General features: G+C 35.1%; 1 protein-coding gene across 6 annotated transcripts in view; it reads right to left on the reverse strand.

The window, feature by feature from the left end:
* The window catches only part of LOC106881589 (lysosomal cobalamin transporter ABCD4), a 99,122-nt gene extending 78,875 nt beyond the window's left edge, over positions 1-20,247 (reverse strand). The window contains exon 1 of one of the 6 annotated variants that reach the window (XM_014932045.3): positions 19,747-20,247. In XM_014932045.3, coding sequence (XP_014787531.1) covers positions 19,747-19,775 — 29 coding nt within the window. In that variant the 5' untranslated portion in view covers positions 19,776-20,247. The remainder of the gene's footprint in view (positions 1-19,746) is intronic. The other 5 variants (XM_014932044.3, XM_014932046.3, XM_089359876.1 and 2 more) reach the window with 5 other exon arrangements.

The raw sequence follows: 20,247 nt of genomic DNA on the forward strand, positions 1-20,247 counted from the left end.
CATTTGCATCAGCAACAGCCTGAACATCATGAGCAAAATCCTCCCACCAAGTGTTCTGCATCTTCCTGAGAGATCGTTGCAGTAGTGATTTTACACTGCTGTAGTGGGCAAGTGCTAGATTTCACTGCACTGCTGAAAGTCCTCTGTGCAGAAATACATTGTGGGCATGGCACTTTACAATCAATCATCGCTGAACTTCAGCATCCTTTTCATCAAGCCAGTCTCTGTGTCTGGCAGTAGCATATCCCAGTGTTTCAGCAGCACATTAAAGAACCTGGTCTCAGAAATCTTCCCATACTGTAGTATTTTCAATGCCAGACAAGTGAATTTGAAGCTCTTTCCTCAACACAGCATCATATATCTTGTGAACATTCAACACCAAGGAATGCCAAATGGCCCTCTTCTCTCTTTCACTCTAATCATCATCCAGAACTTTGCTCACACCAGACGTGGTCTGGCCAGCATTCCAATCCATGAAAGGACTTGACATTACAAATGCCATAGATGTCACATTTGTGGATGATGACATAATCCAGCAAGTGCCAAACTTTAGAGCTTGAATGCATTCATGTTGTGCATGAAATGAGTGCTTCTGATGTAAAGTCCATGTTTATTGCAAAGCTTCAGTAGCATGAAACCATTGCTATTCATTTTCCCTACACCAAAACGTCCTAGAGAGTTCCATGTTTGCCATGTTTTGTTTTACATACATACATACATACATACATACATACATACATATATACATACACACATATATGCGAATATGCATGTGCATTTACGCATATACATTGATACATGCACTCACACACACACGTACATACATACATACATTGGATTGCTGGTGTGGCCGTAGAATAAGAAACAAAGTAAGCTTATGCAGTCACATGAGAATATACATGGTATGTATATAGTGCGTTTGTATTTTTGTATGCAGTGTATATGCATGCATGCACATTTACTCATATACATACATACATGAATAACATAGACTACATATCAAACAAGCTGCACGACTGTACTGCAATATATCATCAGATGAAAGGATGAGCCTATATGAGCAGAAGACTGCATGGCTATGTTGGTAGAAAGCTCCATGATGATAGTAACATCAATCATCAAAGCAATTTATCATAGACCAATAGCCAGATTACTAGCTCCCATTTTGAAGGGCATGCATTTGCAATCCAGAAACAGGAAATATCAACCAAGTACTTGATGCACAAAAGGGATAGAGATACAGGAAAAGCCATAAAATGTGGAGTTCACACTGAAGATATCACCCACATCACAAGCAATTGTCCAAAAATATCATCACGGATGAGACATGACATTGTAGCTAGGACACTCTATAATGAAATCTGTTGAAAGGATAATCTTGAGGATAAAGAAATAAGAACCCACAATATAATAGAAGCTATAGCCAGTCGTAATAAAAAGAAATACTGGTGGAACATACCAGTGAAGCCCTCAATAAAATGTAAGCACAACAGACCTGATATAATGATTTGGGATAGAGAAAAGAAACTGTGCACAGTTGTGAAAATTAGCTGCCCAGCAGATGTTAAGATAAAGCTGAAGCTCAGTGAAAAAGAGAACACCTATGCTGAACTATTGAGAAATCTGCAGTTACTCTATCCAGATTACAAGTTCAGGTTTATACCTATAATTATTTGGGCCCAGGGATATGTAACACACTGCCTAAATACCAATCTTGAGAAATTAGGCTTCTCAAAACCAGAAAGGAGAAAGCTAATTCAAAGACTACAGATCCACTCCATCACTGGAACTGTAAAAATCTGTAAAACTTTCCAGAAGTCTATCGTTTAAATATATGTGAGCATGTCTAGATATGCAACTACATGCATACATACATACATACATACATACATACATACATACAAACAAACAAAAATACTCTGTTGTTGATGTTGAAATTCCAATGAAGAAGACTTGGATCTAGGTTAGAAACCAGTTCTTTCTCAATTGGCAAGAAATCTTGAAATAAACTGAATAATGATAAACATACATAAACACGTATATATATCATGAAGTAACTGTTACTTTCTCAGATGCAGCACAAAGTTTTGTCAGTGAACAGTTGCGGTTTCAAAGCAACAAAAATGTTTTGACACAAATGAAATTTAAATGTTGAAGTGAAACTAACAGTTTTTGTGTGTTCTTGAATGGCTTACAAACATCTTTCACACTGCAATCTTTCTATTGTCAACGGGACATTTTATACCATGACGACAAGGACATCACATTTTGTATATGACTGTGTATCTCTCTGTGAGTGTATGTAAGTGTATAAGTGTGTATATGTTTTATAGTGTGTCTTTCTGCGTTAGGTACATCATTAACCATTTCGTTATCAACTTGGCTGAAACTGGCTCTGGCTCTATAGTACAAATGTCTTGTTTTCATAAGTTTTGAATTAAAATCTTCCATCAAATCTTAGTCACAATTTATGTTCCTAACACTAGCTGAATGATAACTAAGTTATTTTACTAAATTCTTTGTTATATTGAAAGTAAATGAAAGAAACGCAGAGCATCTCAAAATAAATACGGTAACAATAGGGTTAAACACACATTTACACATACATATGTAACAGTACACAATCAAACACACACACTTGTCTACACATATGATGACTGATGACAACAACAATGTTACATTTTGTATATGACTGTGTATCTGTCTGTGAATGTATGTGTGTTAGTGTATGAGAGTGTATATGTTTCACAGTGTGTCTTTCCACGTTAGGTATGTTATTAAACACACTATATGTATGTGAGGGCTGGTCAGTGTCAATACAAAATTTTATTTTCATTTCCATTATTTTCATTTCGATTAAAACAATATAACAATATAACATTCAATAGAGATAATCTTTCTATTGTCAACATGACATTTTATGCAACGACAAAGACCTGTTGGGGCAAGCAAAAGCAAAATCGTGATGGCACCTGTACCAGTGGAGCACTAAGAGCACCGTCCGAGCGTGATCGTTGCCAGAGCACCAGCTGTCTGGCTTCCGTGCTGGTGGCATGTAAATAGCACCATTTGAGCGTGATCGTTACCAACGTCGCTTTCCTGGCACTTGTGCCAGTGGCACGTGAAAAGACATTCGAGCGAGATCGTTGCCAGTACCACTGGACTAGCTCCTGTGCAGGTGGCACGTAAAATACACCATTTCGAGCATGGCCGTTGCCAGTACCGCCTGACTGGCCTTCGTGCCGGGGCACCCACGTAAAAGCACCCACTACACTCTCGGAGTGGTTGGCGTTAGGAAAGGCATCCAGCTGTAGAAACTCTGCCAAATCAGATTGGAGCCTGGTGTAGCCACCTGGTCCACCAGTCCTCAGTCAAATCGTCCAACCCATGCTAGCATGGAAAGCGGATGTTAAACGATGATGATGATGATGACATCAAATTTTGTATATGACTATCTGTCTGTGAGTGTATGTGTGTAAGTGTATGAACATGTATATATCTGTGTGGTATGTTATTAAACACACACACATCTACACATGCAATACATATGTGACAACTGGTATGCAAGAATGTATCATTTGCTTTTATTTTGTTAATTTGCACTGCATACAAAAATACAGACATGCTATATAGATACCACACGGTAAACCATTATGCCTTATTTTTTCAAGTAATTCATTACTACATATTCACATGTGGCTGCATAGGCTCACTTTATGTCTCTTATCCTACAGCCACACCAGCAATTCAATGTCAACCTTTCACCTTCTGCAACATTACAACAGTTCACTTCCTCATTACTGTCTCGCATTGCAGCCCATTTCCGGAATGTACTCATTTACATACAATATCTCCATTACACCTCCATTCATTTGACTGTCAACCAAATGATGGATCATGTTAGACACTGCGTTGACTGCCTCAAAAGTGAATATATCCACTGACAGCTTTTTGGTGGGTTCAAAAATTTCATAATCCCATCAACTCCCAATTTTCCATGACAGGTTGGGGCATGGAATCCTCCAAACGGATGTATTATATGTTGCTTAGTCAAATTAGACCATCATTTACTCCACAAATGTTTGGTCGTCAATGCTGCACTTTCCCGTATCACCTGTTTCAACATAACTGTAATATATCATCATCACCATCATCATCATCATCGTTTAACGTCCGCTTTCCATGCTAGCATGGATTGGACGATTTGACTGAGGACTGGTGAAACCGGATGGCAACACCAGGCTCCAATCTAATTTGGCAGAGTTTCTACAGCTGGATGCCCTTCCTAACGCCAACCACTCAGAGAGTGTAGTGGGTACTTTTATGTGTATATATATATACAAACTATACCATTTTAATCCCAGGCAACGTCAGGTATCGCTGCTAGTTTTGATATAAAAATCAATGGGGTAGGTCAGATAATTGTTATGAAATATAAAGTGAAAATTTATCATTAAACTTTACTTAGAAAAAAACATAATTTCTTCAAGTATTATAAGAAAAATTTCTCACTAATTCAATAAGGTCATTGCCATATCTGGCCATGGTATGGCAAAAAAAAATGTAAAAGTTAATAAAGAGGGTAGTAAATTGATGTTACTTGTTAAACTGACATATTCCCACTTGGTGAAAGGTCAAACAGAACATGAATCCAAGGTTTCAAATATTGAGTTTCAGCCAGAATTTCAAGAAATGGACAAACTAATTACTAAGTAAACAGATATTTCTACGAAAAAAATGCACTAAATTGAGCTTCATAAGTCTTCTGGAACTCAGGATTAGCATACTGAAAATTTTGCTTATTCCTTCTTCTTGTTTTAACAAAGTGTGGAAGTAATGTTTGAATTTTACCTATCAGATATTCTTGTACATAGAAATTTAATTTTTCTTTGAGAAATATTGGTCAAACTTAACCAATAAAAGTTATATTGTGAAATGAATTTTCAATTTCTTCATTTTTGGTCCAATTGATTTCATATTTGGTGTATTGATATAGTTTTGTATGGTAATTATTGATATGAAATTCATTTTCACCATAAATCAGAAAAGATCCCTCTCTCTTCTACTAATGAGTTTGCTGTAAGTTACAGCAATTTATGCTTTTACTGCTAAAGCAATTTTATCACATTTTATCTGTTTTTTAATCTAAGCTTACATGCAATTCTGAGAAAGGTATCAGGTGGTCATGGCGTGCTAGAAACAACAGTGAAAGAAAACTGGCCAAAATTGGTCCAGATCAGGGGTGGAGGGAAGTGTGGGGGGGAACAACAAATTTTCAAAAACTTTTTTTCACAAAAAGTTTCCCACATCATTTCCAAGGCTGTGGTGAAAAAAAAAATTGGAAAAATCCCCATCGAAATGGAGAAAATTCAACTTACGTGGGCATCCTGATCTGAAACTCCACCATTTAGAGCCATTTTTAATAGTCTATTGAAATTTTATCAAAATGGTATCATGTCCCAAAAGTCTCAAGATTTAAAATATTTCCATATCTACTACAAATGTGTCAAAACTCAAGACCTTGTAGCTTATACTTTTGGATTAAAGTAGGTTTGGGAACACTGTGAAATTGACTGTTTCTTAAAAGTAACAAAATAAGCTTTACATAAATATTTTTAAAATTACCAAAAAGAAAAAGTTTCATTTTCAAAAACCTGAAAAAAATAAAAAATAGGCAACTACTATCTTATGGACGCTACTAATCTATGTAATTTGAAGATGATTATCACTTCAGTTTCAAAAATATAGTTAATAATTCATTTAGGCTAATTAGGCAAAACTTCAACCAATTTGCTGACGATTCAGATTGTCATATTTCCTAAAATATTCACAAAGGAATATTTCCTAAAATATTCACAAAGGAATATTTCCCAAAATACTCACAAATTTCACAAAGGAGGTATCTAAATATTTCTTTTGGGACGCTCCTCCCAAAAAGGGGGGGGGGGGGCACAGAAGAAATTACATTTAAATATATTTCAAAAGTTCAGAGTGATACCTACTAAGAATGGGATACTATATAATGTACACACATAGATTGTAATAAAATCTTGTAGAGAGAGAAATATTAAAGTTGTTTTACTACAATTTAAGTGTGGTAAAATGGATATACATACATACATGTGTGTGTGTGTGTGTGTGTATCAATGGTATTACTGGTAAACAACCTATAATGCTTGTATAAATAAATGGCTGTATACCAGTGCTATTTGCTAGTATCCAACAGGAAAGATAAACATAGGATCCAATTTAACATACAAAGGTTGGCTGAAAAGTTCATAGGCTGACCAAGATGCTCTAATCAAATGTGACTAAAATGCAGTTTATTTTTTCAACAGAGTCACCCTTACAGTCCACACACTTCTTCCATCAGTGTTGCAGTGCCTGGGTCCCATTGGTGAAGAAGCTTTCATCCTGTCGGTCAAAAAGTCATCAATAATAGATAGCATATCACTGTGATACTGGCTTCCTGCCCAGTGTTTTTTCATGTTAGCAAACAGATGATAGTTAGATGAGGCTAAATCAGGAGAATAGGTAGGCTGATCAACCAATTCAAAGCTACACAGCAGCCATTGAAATCAAAGACTTGTGCGCTGGAACACTGTCCTCATGAAAAAGACCTCTTTCGTCAGTTTTCTTAGACATTTGTTCTTGATGTCCTATCATGACTGCCTCAGCAAGTTGGCATAGTACTCTCCATTGATGATGTGGCCCTTTTGAAGATAGTCCAATAAGCACAATACCTTATGCATCCCCAAAAACTGAGACCATCACCTTCCTTCCAGATGAAATTACTTTAGCCTTCTTTGGAACAGGTGAGGAGGGGGTGTTTCCCATGCATGGGTTGTCTCTTTGTCTCTGGCTCAAAGTGATAAAACTAACACTCATCCTGGATGAGGAAATGTTCAAGAAAAACAGCTGGATCTGCCTTAAATAGTGCCAGATTTTCCTGTGGTGTCATCATCCTGGTGTGCTTTTGAGCAGGTGCCAGAAGACTTAGAACCTCCTAAGCAGAAATCTTCATCATACCAAGTTCAATGTGCAGCATATTCTCAACTCTCTCACGGAATATATTAATAGCATTGGCTATTTCATTTATTGTCAATTGCCTGTCATCCACCACCATGTGGTGAACATGGTCAACGTTTTCCTTGGTGGTAGCATTTGCAGGACATCCAGGCATTGGGTCATCTTCAAGACTCTCCTTTCCACTCCTAAATTCAGCTTCCTGTTTTTGCACTGTTGATAAAGTTGGTGCATTGTACCCTATTGTAGCAACCATGTAAGCATGAATGTCCTTTTGGGGCTAAAGCTTTTTTTCTGCAGGTACTTGATTATACCATGATGCCAAATTTTGTTGATTTTCAAGAAGTCGCTACTAGTTATTTTTAAAGTCTTCTTTGACCAATCAGATGTCAATTTACCTGGAAAGAAACAATGTAGTTATTAATGAGTCGAAATTAAAGCATGCAAGATTTCACAGCTTTAGCATCACTCCTTCATAGTCAACCTATCAACTTTTCATTCCACCCTTGTAAATTCAAGATCTGTGTGCTTTTGATAATGTGACAACATGATTTCCTCATTATTTTTAATGCACAGTTGGATTAACATTTGTACTTTGGAATACGGTTACTAGTTTGGTACTTTCTTTGTTCTATCAAGTTTCATAACTGAATGATTAACAGATGTTGGCAACAGACTTTATATTCAAACAAGGAAAAATAACATTTGATATTACAAAATATGCATACATATATATAAAATGAAAAATATAGACATACTAGCAGAAATACCCGGCGTTGCCTGGGTTAAAGAGAATAATGAAATCTAAAAACGCTGTCTAGACTACGCATCATCTTTATATATAGAGATGCATATACACACACGCACCCAAACACACGTATATATATGTATATCAATATAAATATATGAAAGTCAATGAAGTTTCGTAAAAGAAGGTGATCATGTACATACTTTCTTGCTGTTGTGATTATAACACCTCGTTGTAAACAATGTTCCTTGTTTTCCCTTGTGGAGTATATACAAATAGGTTTTTTTTGCTGCCCACTCTTGAGCAGCCAACATACAGTTGTCCATGTGAGAAGCAGGGCTCTTCCAAGAGAAGACCAGCTACAGACAGTGTTTGACCCTGAGATTTGTTTATGGACATGGCAAAAGTCACACGAAGGGGGAATTGTAGTCTTCTGAATGTAAAAGGAATGTCTGCTCCTGATGGAGTAAGAGGAATTCTTGGAATAAAGACGTCATCCCATTTTGCACATCCAGAAAGAATGGTAGCCTCGATAACGTGTGACATCATTTTCTAAATAATGCTCATCTGTTATGTTCGGGTTAAAACTTCATCAACATCAAAAATATATGAATTTTCATGGGAGTTATGGCCGTTATGCAAAGAATATAATTTCCAAATTTCATAAAGATCCATTCAGTACTTTTGACGTAGTTTTGGATAAGAAAACAAATGACTAATGTGTGTGTTTGTGTGCATGTGCATGTGTGTGTGATGGGTGTATATATGTATAGCTATCTGTATGCATGTATATATGTATATATGTGTACATATTACATGTACATCTATATATATATATATATATATATATACATACATCTACACATATGTATACATATACATGTATGCATATAGATCTATATATGCATATAGATCTATATATATATATATATATATATATATATATATATATATATATATATATATATATATATATATATATACATATACGTGTACATATACATCTATATGTATACATATACATCTCTCTCTCTCTCTCTCTCTGAAAGTATCTGTCATTACAGTATCGAAATGGTGTACATATACATCTATATGTATACATATACATCTCTCTCTCTCTCTTTCTCTCTCTGTGAAAGTATCTGTCATTACAGTATCGAAATGTGATTGTTTCAGTTAGTGGAATAGTTTCATTTTTAAAGTGAAAGTATTTGACATGAGCGTTTTTGTTTCACTTTTGACATGTAATACTTAAATAGTGGAGGAGATATTATGTTGCCGTGTGCTCGAACTCTGCAAGAAGTTAAAAATTGTGTTTGACTAAAACACAACTGGAACCCTAAGTAAGTCATGTGTAAAATTTGAATGAAATTGGTTGTGTAGTTCTCCAGTTTTAGGGATTCACACACACAGACAGACAGACAGACAGACACAAATTCTTATTTTTATATATATAGATATCCATTTACAAATAAAAGTATACATATCAAATATGTAGATTTAGTTACATAAATATTTAAATATTTGAAAATATATATATTTATACAAACACACATATTAGATTCATAAGTAGGTATTTGAACACATATACTGACATACACATATACCTACATACATATAGATATATATGAGGCCATGCTGGAGTCAATCAAAGGTGTAGTCAATCATATTATTAACCCCAGTACTTATTTCAATCTGATACTTATTTTATCCTTCTCTATTTCTCAAGCTACTAAGTTATGGAACATAAACAACAGTACCAGTTTTAAGTACTATAAGCATGAACACACACAAACGTAAATATATATATATATATATATATATATATATATATATATATATATATATCAACTTTAAATAGAGCTCAAAATTGATCCGTTGAAAATACTTTATTGCAACAACAATAGCAATAATAATAACAAATAAATAGACCTATGTACATTTCGATAGAACATCCAGAATGATTAATACATATCATAAAATATTATAAAATATAGGATACTCCATCTCCTCAGGGTCCCATTATTATTGTTATCATCACCATCATTATTATTAGCAATACGGCATGATTTCTTTCTTTCTTTCTTTCTTACATTCTTTATTTATTTATTTATTTATTTATTAAATTTGATATTTATTTTGATGATTATTACTCTAACGGATTTTATAGCGTTCTAAATTGAACAGTAAATGAAATTATAATATAAAATTTTTAGGTTTAGATTTCAGGAAATTTACCGTTTGCTCGTTCATTGCACATTTGGGATGGAAAGTTGTGTGCCATCTATTACTTTTTCATCCTGTTTTGTATATTTTCATGGGTCAACTATGAAAATTAGATTTGAATGGTTTCTGTTTTTTTTGGATGTGTATTGCTAATAATAATGATGGAGATGGAGTATCCTATATTTTATAATATTTTATGATATGTATTAATCATTCTGGATGTTCTATCGAAATGTACATAGGTCTATTTATTTGTTATTATTATTGTTATTGTTGTTGCAATAAAGTATTTTCAACGGATCAATTTTGAGCTCTATTTAAAGTTGATATATATTCAAAAACGCAAGTGTGAGTTTTTTGCTAAGATTGTTAATAGATATTATATTTTTTACCAAATGTTTTGGTTAAAAAAAATATATATTTTATATATATATATATATATATATATATATATATATATATATTTGACAGGAATGGCAACAAAAGAAAGAAAGAGACATCGATATTATGCAAATAGAGGAATTTATCTGTAAAAATATGTGACACTTATTCAGTAGCCATGATAAAACTCCGAGTTTCGGATGCCGGGGGGTGGGGGGCACGCCAACATTTCTTCAGTTATCGGGCCATTGAAAATTCCTGTGAAAAATGACCGTTAAAAACAAAGGGAAATTAAAAACAAAAGGAAATTACTGTGTAGTGGCAAAACGCATCTAAAACTGCATATATTATCGCATGCACGCATATATCCATACACGCATGCACATAAATCAATATATGCACGCATATATCTACATACGCATGCATCCACGCGCACACTCACGAGCGCGCACATATAAAGTTCCTTGTACGTGTCTATAAGCGTACGGAAAAAAGTTTCGAGGGGAGAAAACAGAAAACTATATGTGGAAAAATACAAAAAAACACATTAAGCCTATAACTATGTAAAAAATAATTAAAAAAACATAATAAAATAAAAATATAAAAATATAAAATCCAGGTAAAAAAGTGAAAAACTTGTGCATAGACACAATATGGAAGCCTATCAGTGCTGCCCATCAGCATGTCCTATTAAAAAATATATATATAAGAAATATAAGCATTAATTATAGAGAGACACAAAAAAATAGAAAGCAAGTCCAATCTGTGAACTCAGGGGGACCAAAAACGTAGCAAATATTTGGTCACATGTGGACATGATCCGAAAAGTTCAGTCTTTGAATTTAGACATGTGGTAGGGTCCAAGCTGCCCTTCCAGATGAGCCATCTTTCCATATCACATAGACTGCACCCTCTGCTGCCACTGGTGTAGGGTTTACACTTGGCTAAGATCTTCCAATGGATGTTGTAACTGACACCTTTATCTTTTAAAGACCATATATGACTGGATAATTTTGTCACTTTTCTTTTGTCCCAGTGCCTAAAACTCAAAGTGCGATTATTGTATCTGGCCTTGAAATTACCCTCTGTGAGGCCCACGTATTTCTTCATGGAAACTGCATTCTTAGTGGATACAGAATCTACGGTGGCTTCATAAATGATGGTTTCGGACATGCAAGCTCCATTTAGCGGGCACAAATTTTTATCTCTGCATGAACAGCTGGCATCATATTGCAGCTTTTGTGTGTTGTGTGCGATTATATTCTTAAAATTAGCAGTTGAGCTGAAACTGATTTTTAAGTTATGTCTGTTGAAGATCTTCCTATAATTATGGTTAACTGGAAAGTGTCTGTCTATCAATGCCAAGAAATATCTGCCTATATTAAAGGTCACTTCAGGTGAGTAGGGGGGTGTGAACCAGATGATTTTCCTATTCCTATGCTTTCTTCTTTTTGCTACTGGACTAGTGGTAGGTGTATAGGTAATTCCCTCGTTAAAACCACTATCTTTTAGAGCCATTAGTAAAAGAAGAACATTAGAGAACATTAGTAAAAGAATATCTAGCCTCTCCTCTGATAAGGACATTTTCAATAGCGTTGCCCCAGAAAAATAAGGTTCTAAAAGATAGTGGTTTTAACGAGGGAATTACCTATACACCTACTACCAGTCCAGTAGCAAAAAGAAGAAAGCATAGGATTTAACATTAATATTTATTTTAAAATTTTAGTGGATTTATAATAGGTTCCTTCATTGGACATGAAACTCGGCTTGCAAAGATCTGTTGAGGCAAGCGAAAGCGAAATCGTGATGGCACCTGTGCCCTGGCACTTGTGCTGATGGCACATGTAAAGACATTTGAGCGAGATCGTTGCCAGTGCCGCTGGACTGGCTCCTGTGCAAGTAGCACGTAAAAGACACCATTTCGAGCGTGGCCGTTGCCAGTACCGCCTGACTGGCCTTTGTGCCTGTGGCACGTAAAAGCACCCACTACACTCTCAGAGTGTTGGCGTTAGGAAAGGCATCCAACTGTAGAAACTCTGCCAAATCAAATTGGAGCCTGGTGTAGCCACCTGGTTCACCAGTTCTCAGTCAAATCATCCAACCCATGCTAGCATGGAAAGCGGACGTTAAACGATGATGATGATGATGATTGAATGATAGGACAAAACAGGATACATTATGGATGGAGTGGGGGACGGGTTTATTTCAGACCCCACGAGCCCTGCCTCACCACTGACACCTGGGTTTCATCCTATGTCGCATTCATAAGGGACCTTTCATACGCAACGTTCATGTAACATTCTTCCATCTGTTATCAAAAGTTTTCATAGTCAAGCATTTTCTCTCCAGCCCTATTTGTCTTTTCAGGTGAAAGATGAAAAAATTCACTAAATCAAGGCCAGAGATGAAGAAACCTGACTTTAACACTTTCATTCTTGTCTTCCATATCACCTCTCTTGTGATTACTACTACAGAGAGAAAACAATTACTTTCTTTCATTAAGAAATCTGGCAGCTTAATTTTTACTATAGATTCAGTCAACAGCTGTACTCTTCCTCCACTTGACAACTGTTGTTCGGCATAAACCCACACGTCTGACACCTTTGAGCACTGAACAATAGCGTGCAGGACGTTTTCCCTGTCCAGCCCACATCTTGGACAGGTCGGAGTGCCTAGGCCTCCATGCCTTGTGAGTTTGTCCTGAAATGCTCCCTAGATCCCTCCACCACCCCCACTAGGGTGGTATCAACCACTTTGGGAACCATTGCATTAGAGTTTGATGCACTCCGCCAACTCATTAGATTCTGCCAAACTGTCCAACCCATGCTGGCAAGGAAGACGTTAAATAGTGATCATCATCATCACAGAATACACATGTATGGTAGACAGAGAGTGGGTGTTTTTGGATGAAAACATTTCGATATAGAGAGTGCTAGGTATTTGTGAACACAATTCTTACATTAGGTTATCTTCTGTTTAGAAGACAACCTAACATAATATGCAATAAGGGTCAAATTTTAACTTTCACATTTCTCCTTTAGTCATCAACATCACCATAGTAGATTCTAGTTGGATAAAGTAAATAAAGAAGCATATCATACTTTTGACTCAGAGGTTACTAGCTTCCAAAATGTGGCCAAATTTTTCATGTTCAAGTCAAGAATGAGCTAGCAGGGACATGCCATCAATAGCCAAGACAAAGAAATATTCTTCAGCAGTCAGACATTGATGGGGAAGCCAACTTCTCTAGCAGATCCTAGATACCATCAACAACAACACCAAGCAACTGAATGTCAGCTAGCACTGAGCAGCTCATTGTAGTGGAGTCCATTACACATTTTTGCAGACATTTGTAAATGATTTTCTTTGGAAAAGGGGATATGCAAAGGCATGGGCACATGTTTTCCTAACTAAAATTTTGTCAAGAATCTATTTTTGATCTATAAATTGGAGTATCTTGAAGACTTCAGTAGATATTTTGATATTCTGACATCTGATTGAAGACTAAAATTTGGCAAATTAAGGGGAAATTGAACTGCCAAATATATATGGATTTCACATTGATGAAACGTGTAAATTTATTCAATAGTTTAGCCCCAAAATATACACTTCTTTGTAAAAGGTGTATAATCCAGCTTTGTAATATGATAACATAAACAGCCCCATACAGGACGATAGAAAAAAGCAAAACTCTGATGTATGTATCAATCTTTGGAAGTAAAAGGAAATTAAATTTAATTCAGTAATTCTGAAAGAATATTGCAATGGGATGGATATAGTCATTTGTAGCAATTTTTACAAAAGGAATATACAAATGATACCATGAATCTGCAAACAGAATGTTGAAATGGGATATTTATTGTAATGTTGAAATAGGATACTTATTGTAATTTTTACACAGCAGGACTTTTGAAATAAAATTGGTTTGTACTGGTACAGGGGATGAAGGTTATTCACTTAATATTGGTAAAATACCTTAATTCTTCATAATTCTAGAGCAAAAATTGAGTTGGTTTCTCATTGGTTTCCCATGAATAACACACTCATGCATACAGAATATAAAAAATTGATCCACATCTTAATTATTAGACAAGTATGATCATAGATATAATTTTTACTGTGTATGGTATCTCTTTTATCGAAACTTAGTAAAAAAAACATTGCGATAACATTAAGGTTTCATTGGAAAAATTATTTTAGTGCATTGTGAAATCATTACACTACAGTGTTGTACACATTAAATTAAATTTCAAAGATGAAAGAAGTTGATCAAAGAATGTTCAAATCTTTTGGTACTTAATTAGTCAGTATTCTGAGAACCTTTAATACCAAAATCAATGTGAAACACTACTGAAGTTTCTGCATTGACCTTTGAGGTTAATAAGTGCAACAGACTTAGTCAGGTTGATGAATCTGGTTTGGAAGCCTCTAACAAAGTCAATATATCATTGGCTATGTACTCTTATACATACAATTTAATGAATACATTTACATACCAGAATGCATCTAATATAAAAAGCTCATTAACAGGTGAGGCAAAGGTGAACACAGGTGTGTAATATATTGAAAATTAACATGTATTTCTCACTTTTACATATTATTAGTAATAAAATGAAAGGAATATATGATAGTATTACTATCAAACAACAAAATATAGATATGTCATATTTCTATCATGAAACTGTCCAAAGCACCCTTTACACAAGGACACTTTGCAAAATGGACACATATATGAAGTCTCGACCTGATATCCTTTCACAGTTTTTCTTTTTTGCAGTGAACACAGTCTGCAAACTTTTTTCCTTCCATTTATTTTTTCCACTCTATGGAAGTCAATATTTTTTCTGTTGACATCCATCTCAGTTAATTTTGCTTTTCTCCCAGTTCTGTGCTTTCTGGAAGAAAAGTTATCACATAACTGATATATCATGTCAACCCGAAATTTCAAATGGTCATAGTCCTTTGGTGGCGTAGGTACCTTGTGACTTTTTACATAAACAATAGTTAGACATAATGCTGGAGATATATGGATCACCATACCTTATATCAGGATTCCAGTAGTTCCAGAGTTGAGGAAGTTACTTGATACCAAACATGTTTATAATAATAAAAAAAAAAAGCTCACATTTCTGCAGTATCAGTTGGCTGCCATAGTGGATTGGGTCTTCCACAAATAGAAATTATGCATTGAGCATTTATTTCCTCCATGAGAGTTTCAAAAAAACTTTTCAGTAAAAATAAATAGTCCATATAATTGAGTAACAAGAGATGGACTGTATTGTGGACTAGTCTTTTCTGTGAAATCGAGAATTCTGGTTGATGTAGTAATCTTCAAACATGTTGCCATAATGCTTTCAATATCATTTTCATCACTTTCATTTTTATCACTTTCATCATCAAAATCTTCCTCGTCAGACAAAAGATTCGTTAATGTCATGATTTGTCTGAAGACAAATCACTGCTGTCTTTGTTTATATTTTGTACATCATCAAGAGAAAAACCTTTGAAGTCAGAATTGCTACTTCCTGGCACCATATCGTTAAAAACTAAGATATACTTCTCTTCAAATGTTGAAAAAAACCAAGAAGTCTCAAAACTTTCACCATATTTTTACTTGAATAAAGGTGGGAAAGTCTTTATCTCACATTATCTCAAAGCTACAAGAATTCAATAATGTGATTTGTTTATTTTTTTAGCAATTTCATAGAGAAATCAGATATGGCCAGATTTGGCTGGTTCAAACAAATAAAGAGGAATAATTTTCAACCAATTATGGCCGGTTTAAACACTAAAGGGTTAATACATACATATCATCATCATCATTTAAGCATCAGATGGAATTTTGTAAAGGCAGATTTTCTATGGCTGAATGTGCTTCCTGTTGCCAATCCTTGTGTATGACATATACAAGGTTCTTTCAGTTTCTGTTATGGGGAGGATAATAATAATAACGTAACACCCCTCCCACATGACAAGTGGTATGTGCTAATTGTCACAAATACTGTGAGATAGGAAGTTGGGTTATTGAAAAGTTGGTGAAGTTTATCACAGATAGTCATGTCTTACTTGTCTAACTAACTGTACTGCTATACTAGAGTGGACATTACAACAGTCTGATGCTGGATTACAATAGCGGCGATGAGGAATTAACAAACTCAAGAGGATTAAACAAATTCACAAGGGGTTATGAAACTGTTGTAAAGTGGGTTCCTCCCACTGGTGTGATATATGACTGCTGTTGTACTGTAGTTGCTGTTTTACACTAGTAGCCACAATAGTTACTAGTCATCAGATATTGTTATATCTCTTCGTACCAATAGCTCCACAAGACACCGTCTAAAACTGTCAACTCTTCGACTCTCTTGACAGCTACTGGTTTATTTATAACGGCTGACTCCAATCACTTTTTACTAGGAAGGGCATACAGTTTTACTATACAACATCTCCCCTTTTAATTATTTTATTTAACAATCAATTTCTTTTATTCATCCCACCTCACCCTTCTTTTTTTATACACTCAATGTCTTTTCTTCTTAGGGTCTACTTTTTGGAATTCAGTGTTCTTTTTCTTTGTACATGTGGTTTTGACTTCTTGTAACGGTGTTGGAACCCAAAAAGTATCATATAGCCAATCCATCAGTATCTCTACTCTTCTCGGTTCCTTTTCGATGACTCTTTCCTGAAGCTGATTTCTTTGTCTCTTTTCCATTTCATTTCTGCTTCTTACACCATACATTATTCTTCCTATGTATGTTATAATTTCCTCTTCTTCTCGGTATTGCTCACCATTTTTGTACATTCTAACATATAACTTATCACCGATTCTAAAGAATTTTAGCATGTCTTTACTAGCACATATTTTTTTAATATACTGACTTCACCTTTCTGGCAAACATTAATTCTGCTGGTGAACTTCCTTCTGGCACATTTAGGTTTGAGTTACCCTGTATACCCTTAAGAATTGTTGGATCACAACCTTGTACATAGCTTCCTTATTAGCTTTCTTTAAAGCTCTCTTAAAAGTGTCCATGAACCGTTTGGCCCTTCCATTCGATCTAGGGTGATACAGTGCTATAGTTTTATGTTCTAACATGAACATCTCGCAGAATCTTTTAAACTTACAGGATACAAACTGTGTTCTGTTATCAGAGACAATTATATCCGGTACACCAAATCTTGTGAACAATTCATGTAAGAAGTTTATTACTATATATGAGGTTAGTTGTTTACACCTCGCATCCTCAGGCCATTTTGTGTAGCTGTCCACTACTATTAAGTATTAATATCCATTTACTATGCCTGCAAAATTGATATGCAATTGGGACCATGATATTTCACTTCTGGTCAACGTTCACATTTTGTAGTAGGTAGTATCCTCTGCAGCCTTTTACCAGGTTTTCAACTTCCTTGTCCATGCTCAGCCAGTATACGAAACTTTGCATGTGCTTTTATTCTAAAGATGCCCGGGTGTCCCACACGGAACTCTTTTAGCATTCTCTTCTGTAATGTCTGTAGTATGACCACCCTCTAAGCGTACATTAGAACACCATCACATATAGTGTACACACTCACATCTTGGCAGTTCTTTGCATCAAACCATTCTTTATTTTATTTTGTCAACCACAGCTTTTCTGTTTTTCACATTACATTCCTATAAACCTAACCAATCTGAAAGGTATTTGTAAAAGATTTCATTAAAAATATCCATTTTTCTGAGAGTTATGAAGTAACAAAGTTGTGGCAGCACACTTGTGTTAATATACACACTGGTAGGAATGCCGCCCAAACGTGACCTCAATCTCCTATACAAGGGTGACCATCTAGTTGCATGTGGGCAGAGTTTCAGATATGGGCGTCTACATAGGTTGGATTTTCTCCGTTTTGACGGGGTTTTTTACATATTTTTTTTTCAACACAGCCTTGAAGAAAATGGGGAACTTTTTATGAAAAATTGTGAAAATTAATGATTTTTTTCCCCTACCCACGATTCCCTGGACCGATTTTGACAATTTTTTTTCACTACATACTTAAAAATGGTGGTAAAAATCCCTTCGGTAAAAAAGAAAAAAAATTGCAAGTATTTTCAAACGAAAAGCTAAAATCATAAAACATTACATAATAGGACTACTAGGGTCAGTTTGCCTTACATCAATTTGGGATCGATAAAATAAAATTCCGATCGAGGTTCGGAAGGTGGGGTTAATAATATCGACTGACTCTCCGCCCCACCCCCACTTTAAAAAAAAATGGCTGGTCTTGCAGTTAAATTAGAAAACATTAATTTGCATTAAATATCAAATGTTGTAACTTATATAACTACATTTTTCTTCCTACTCAGAAGTGCTTGTTGTTCTACGTTTTCCACTCGTTTTATTCTAAATTGAGAGCGAAGGTTAGGTTTAGAGCTAGGTTAGTTAAGGGTTGGGGTTACGCCGAAAAGGGGTGGCGTGCGTATTCTTTAGCTCCACCAAAGATTCCTTATAAACTTAGTCTGTAGACTGGCTCGATACCATAATTATGTCCTTGAAGTAAGGGATGCACTTTTTTTTTTTCCATATAAATGTGAGAATGTTTACATTGTGTCATTAAAAACACACACAAACGGCTGAAAGTAAAGTACGTACACCCGGTGTTTAGGGTTAGGGTTTTTGTTACGCCGAAAACGGGTGGTGTACGAATTAACCTTCACCGAATTTTTAACAAAAAAAAACGGTGATCGATAAATATGACATCGATAATATATGTTACACCGGGAAATTAAAGCAGACGTTTTGGACTTTTTCTATGGATTGCGAAAACTACACGAACCAACGAAGGAACGAACCTCCAGACGGTTGCTGGACGAGATTTAAGAAACCGCTCGAATAACAGCCGAAACACAAAAAGGGCATCATGCCGGTTTTGGGTGTTTTCATTGCTTTTGATCATAAGCCTAGTCAACCACGATACGCCTAGAGTTAAACAACAGTAATAAAGCATACATATCAAATAATGATAGAGCGTGGTATCTTAGATATGCCATCAAAATAATATTTTGCACCATATGCATTTTGTATTAAAAGCTAATATACCGCTGTGTGGTTTGTTTTAACAAAACATCCACGTTTAAACGGGGGTAAATATTTCCTCCCAAATAATATTTAGTATATCCACTACACATGTAAATAGTCGAAAAAAAAATTTATTAGTATAAAATTTCAGAAATATATAAGAAAACATAGCATCGGAAAAGTGAACAACTTATTGAAAATATGTGCATTAAAGAGTTTAACGAAAAATAACAATGAAATTATTTAAGCCGAAAGATTGCCCGAATATGTATATAAACATAAACTAGCTGGGGGAATAATCAACATTAAACTTACTTTTGTGTATTGTTCTGAGTATGATCCATTTCATAAGGAGACACAAATGAAAAACATGGGAGTCGACCTCTGCCGAGAGATTTAAATGAGAGGTGATGGAGCAGAAACAATTGTGTCGAAGCAACAACTAATCAGTATTTAAATACACCGCATTCCATGTTTTCAGATGTAGCCGAGGTACTTCTCAAATAAGATGACGTTAATGGGAAATACCTTAAACCAAAGTATTAAAAAAACAAAACACCTAGAACTGTTTTCGGCGCATATATTTTACGATTTTGATAAAACAAGTCTTTTTTTTTTTTTTTTAATTTTCCACTTCCCTACACCTTGTGTTTTTTACAATCCACTAAGAAAAATACGTAGATTGAGAATCTGGATTAAAAAATTTCTTTTTTAATTTCAAATTTTCTTTGAAAACACCCTATGTCGACACTCCTATACCCTTTCCCACTTTCCAAAAAACAAACTCCAGATGTGTTGGAGGGGGGGTCTACATTT

The sequence above is a fragment of the Octopus bimaculoides genome, chromosome 11 (genome assembly GCF_046866305.1).
Source record: "Octopus bimaculoides isolate indiv1 chromosome 11, ASM4686630v1, whole genome shotgun sequence".
NCBI classification, from domain to species: domain Eukaryota; kingdom Metazoa; phylum Mollusca; class Cephalopoda; order Octopoda; family Octopodidae; genus Octopus; species Octopus bimaculoides.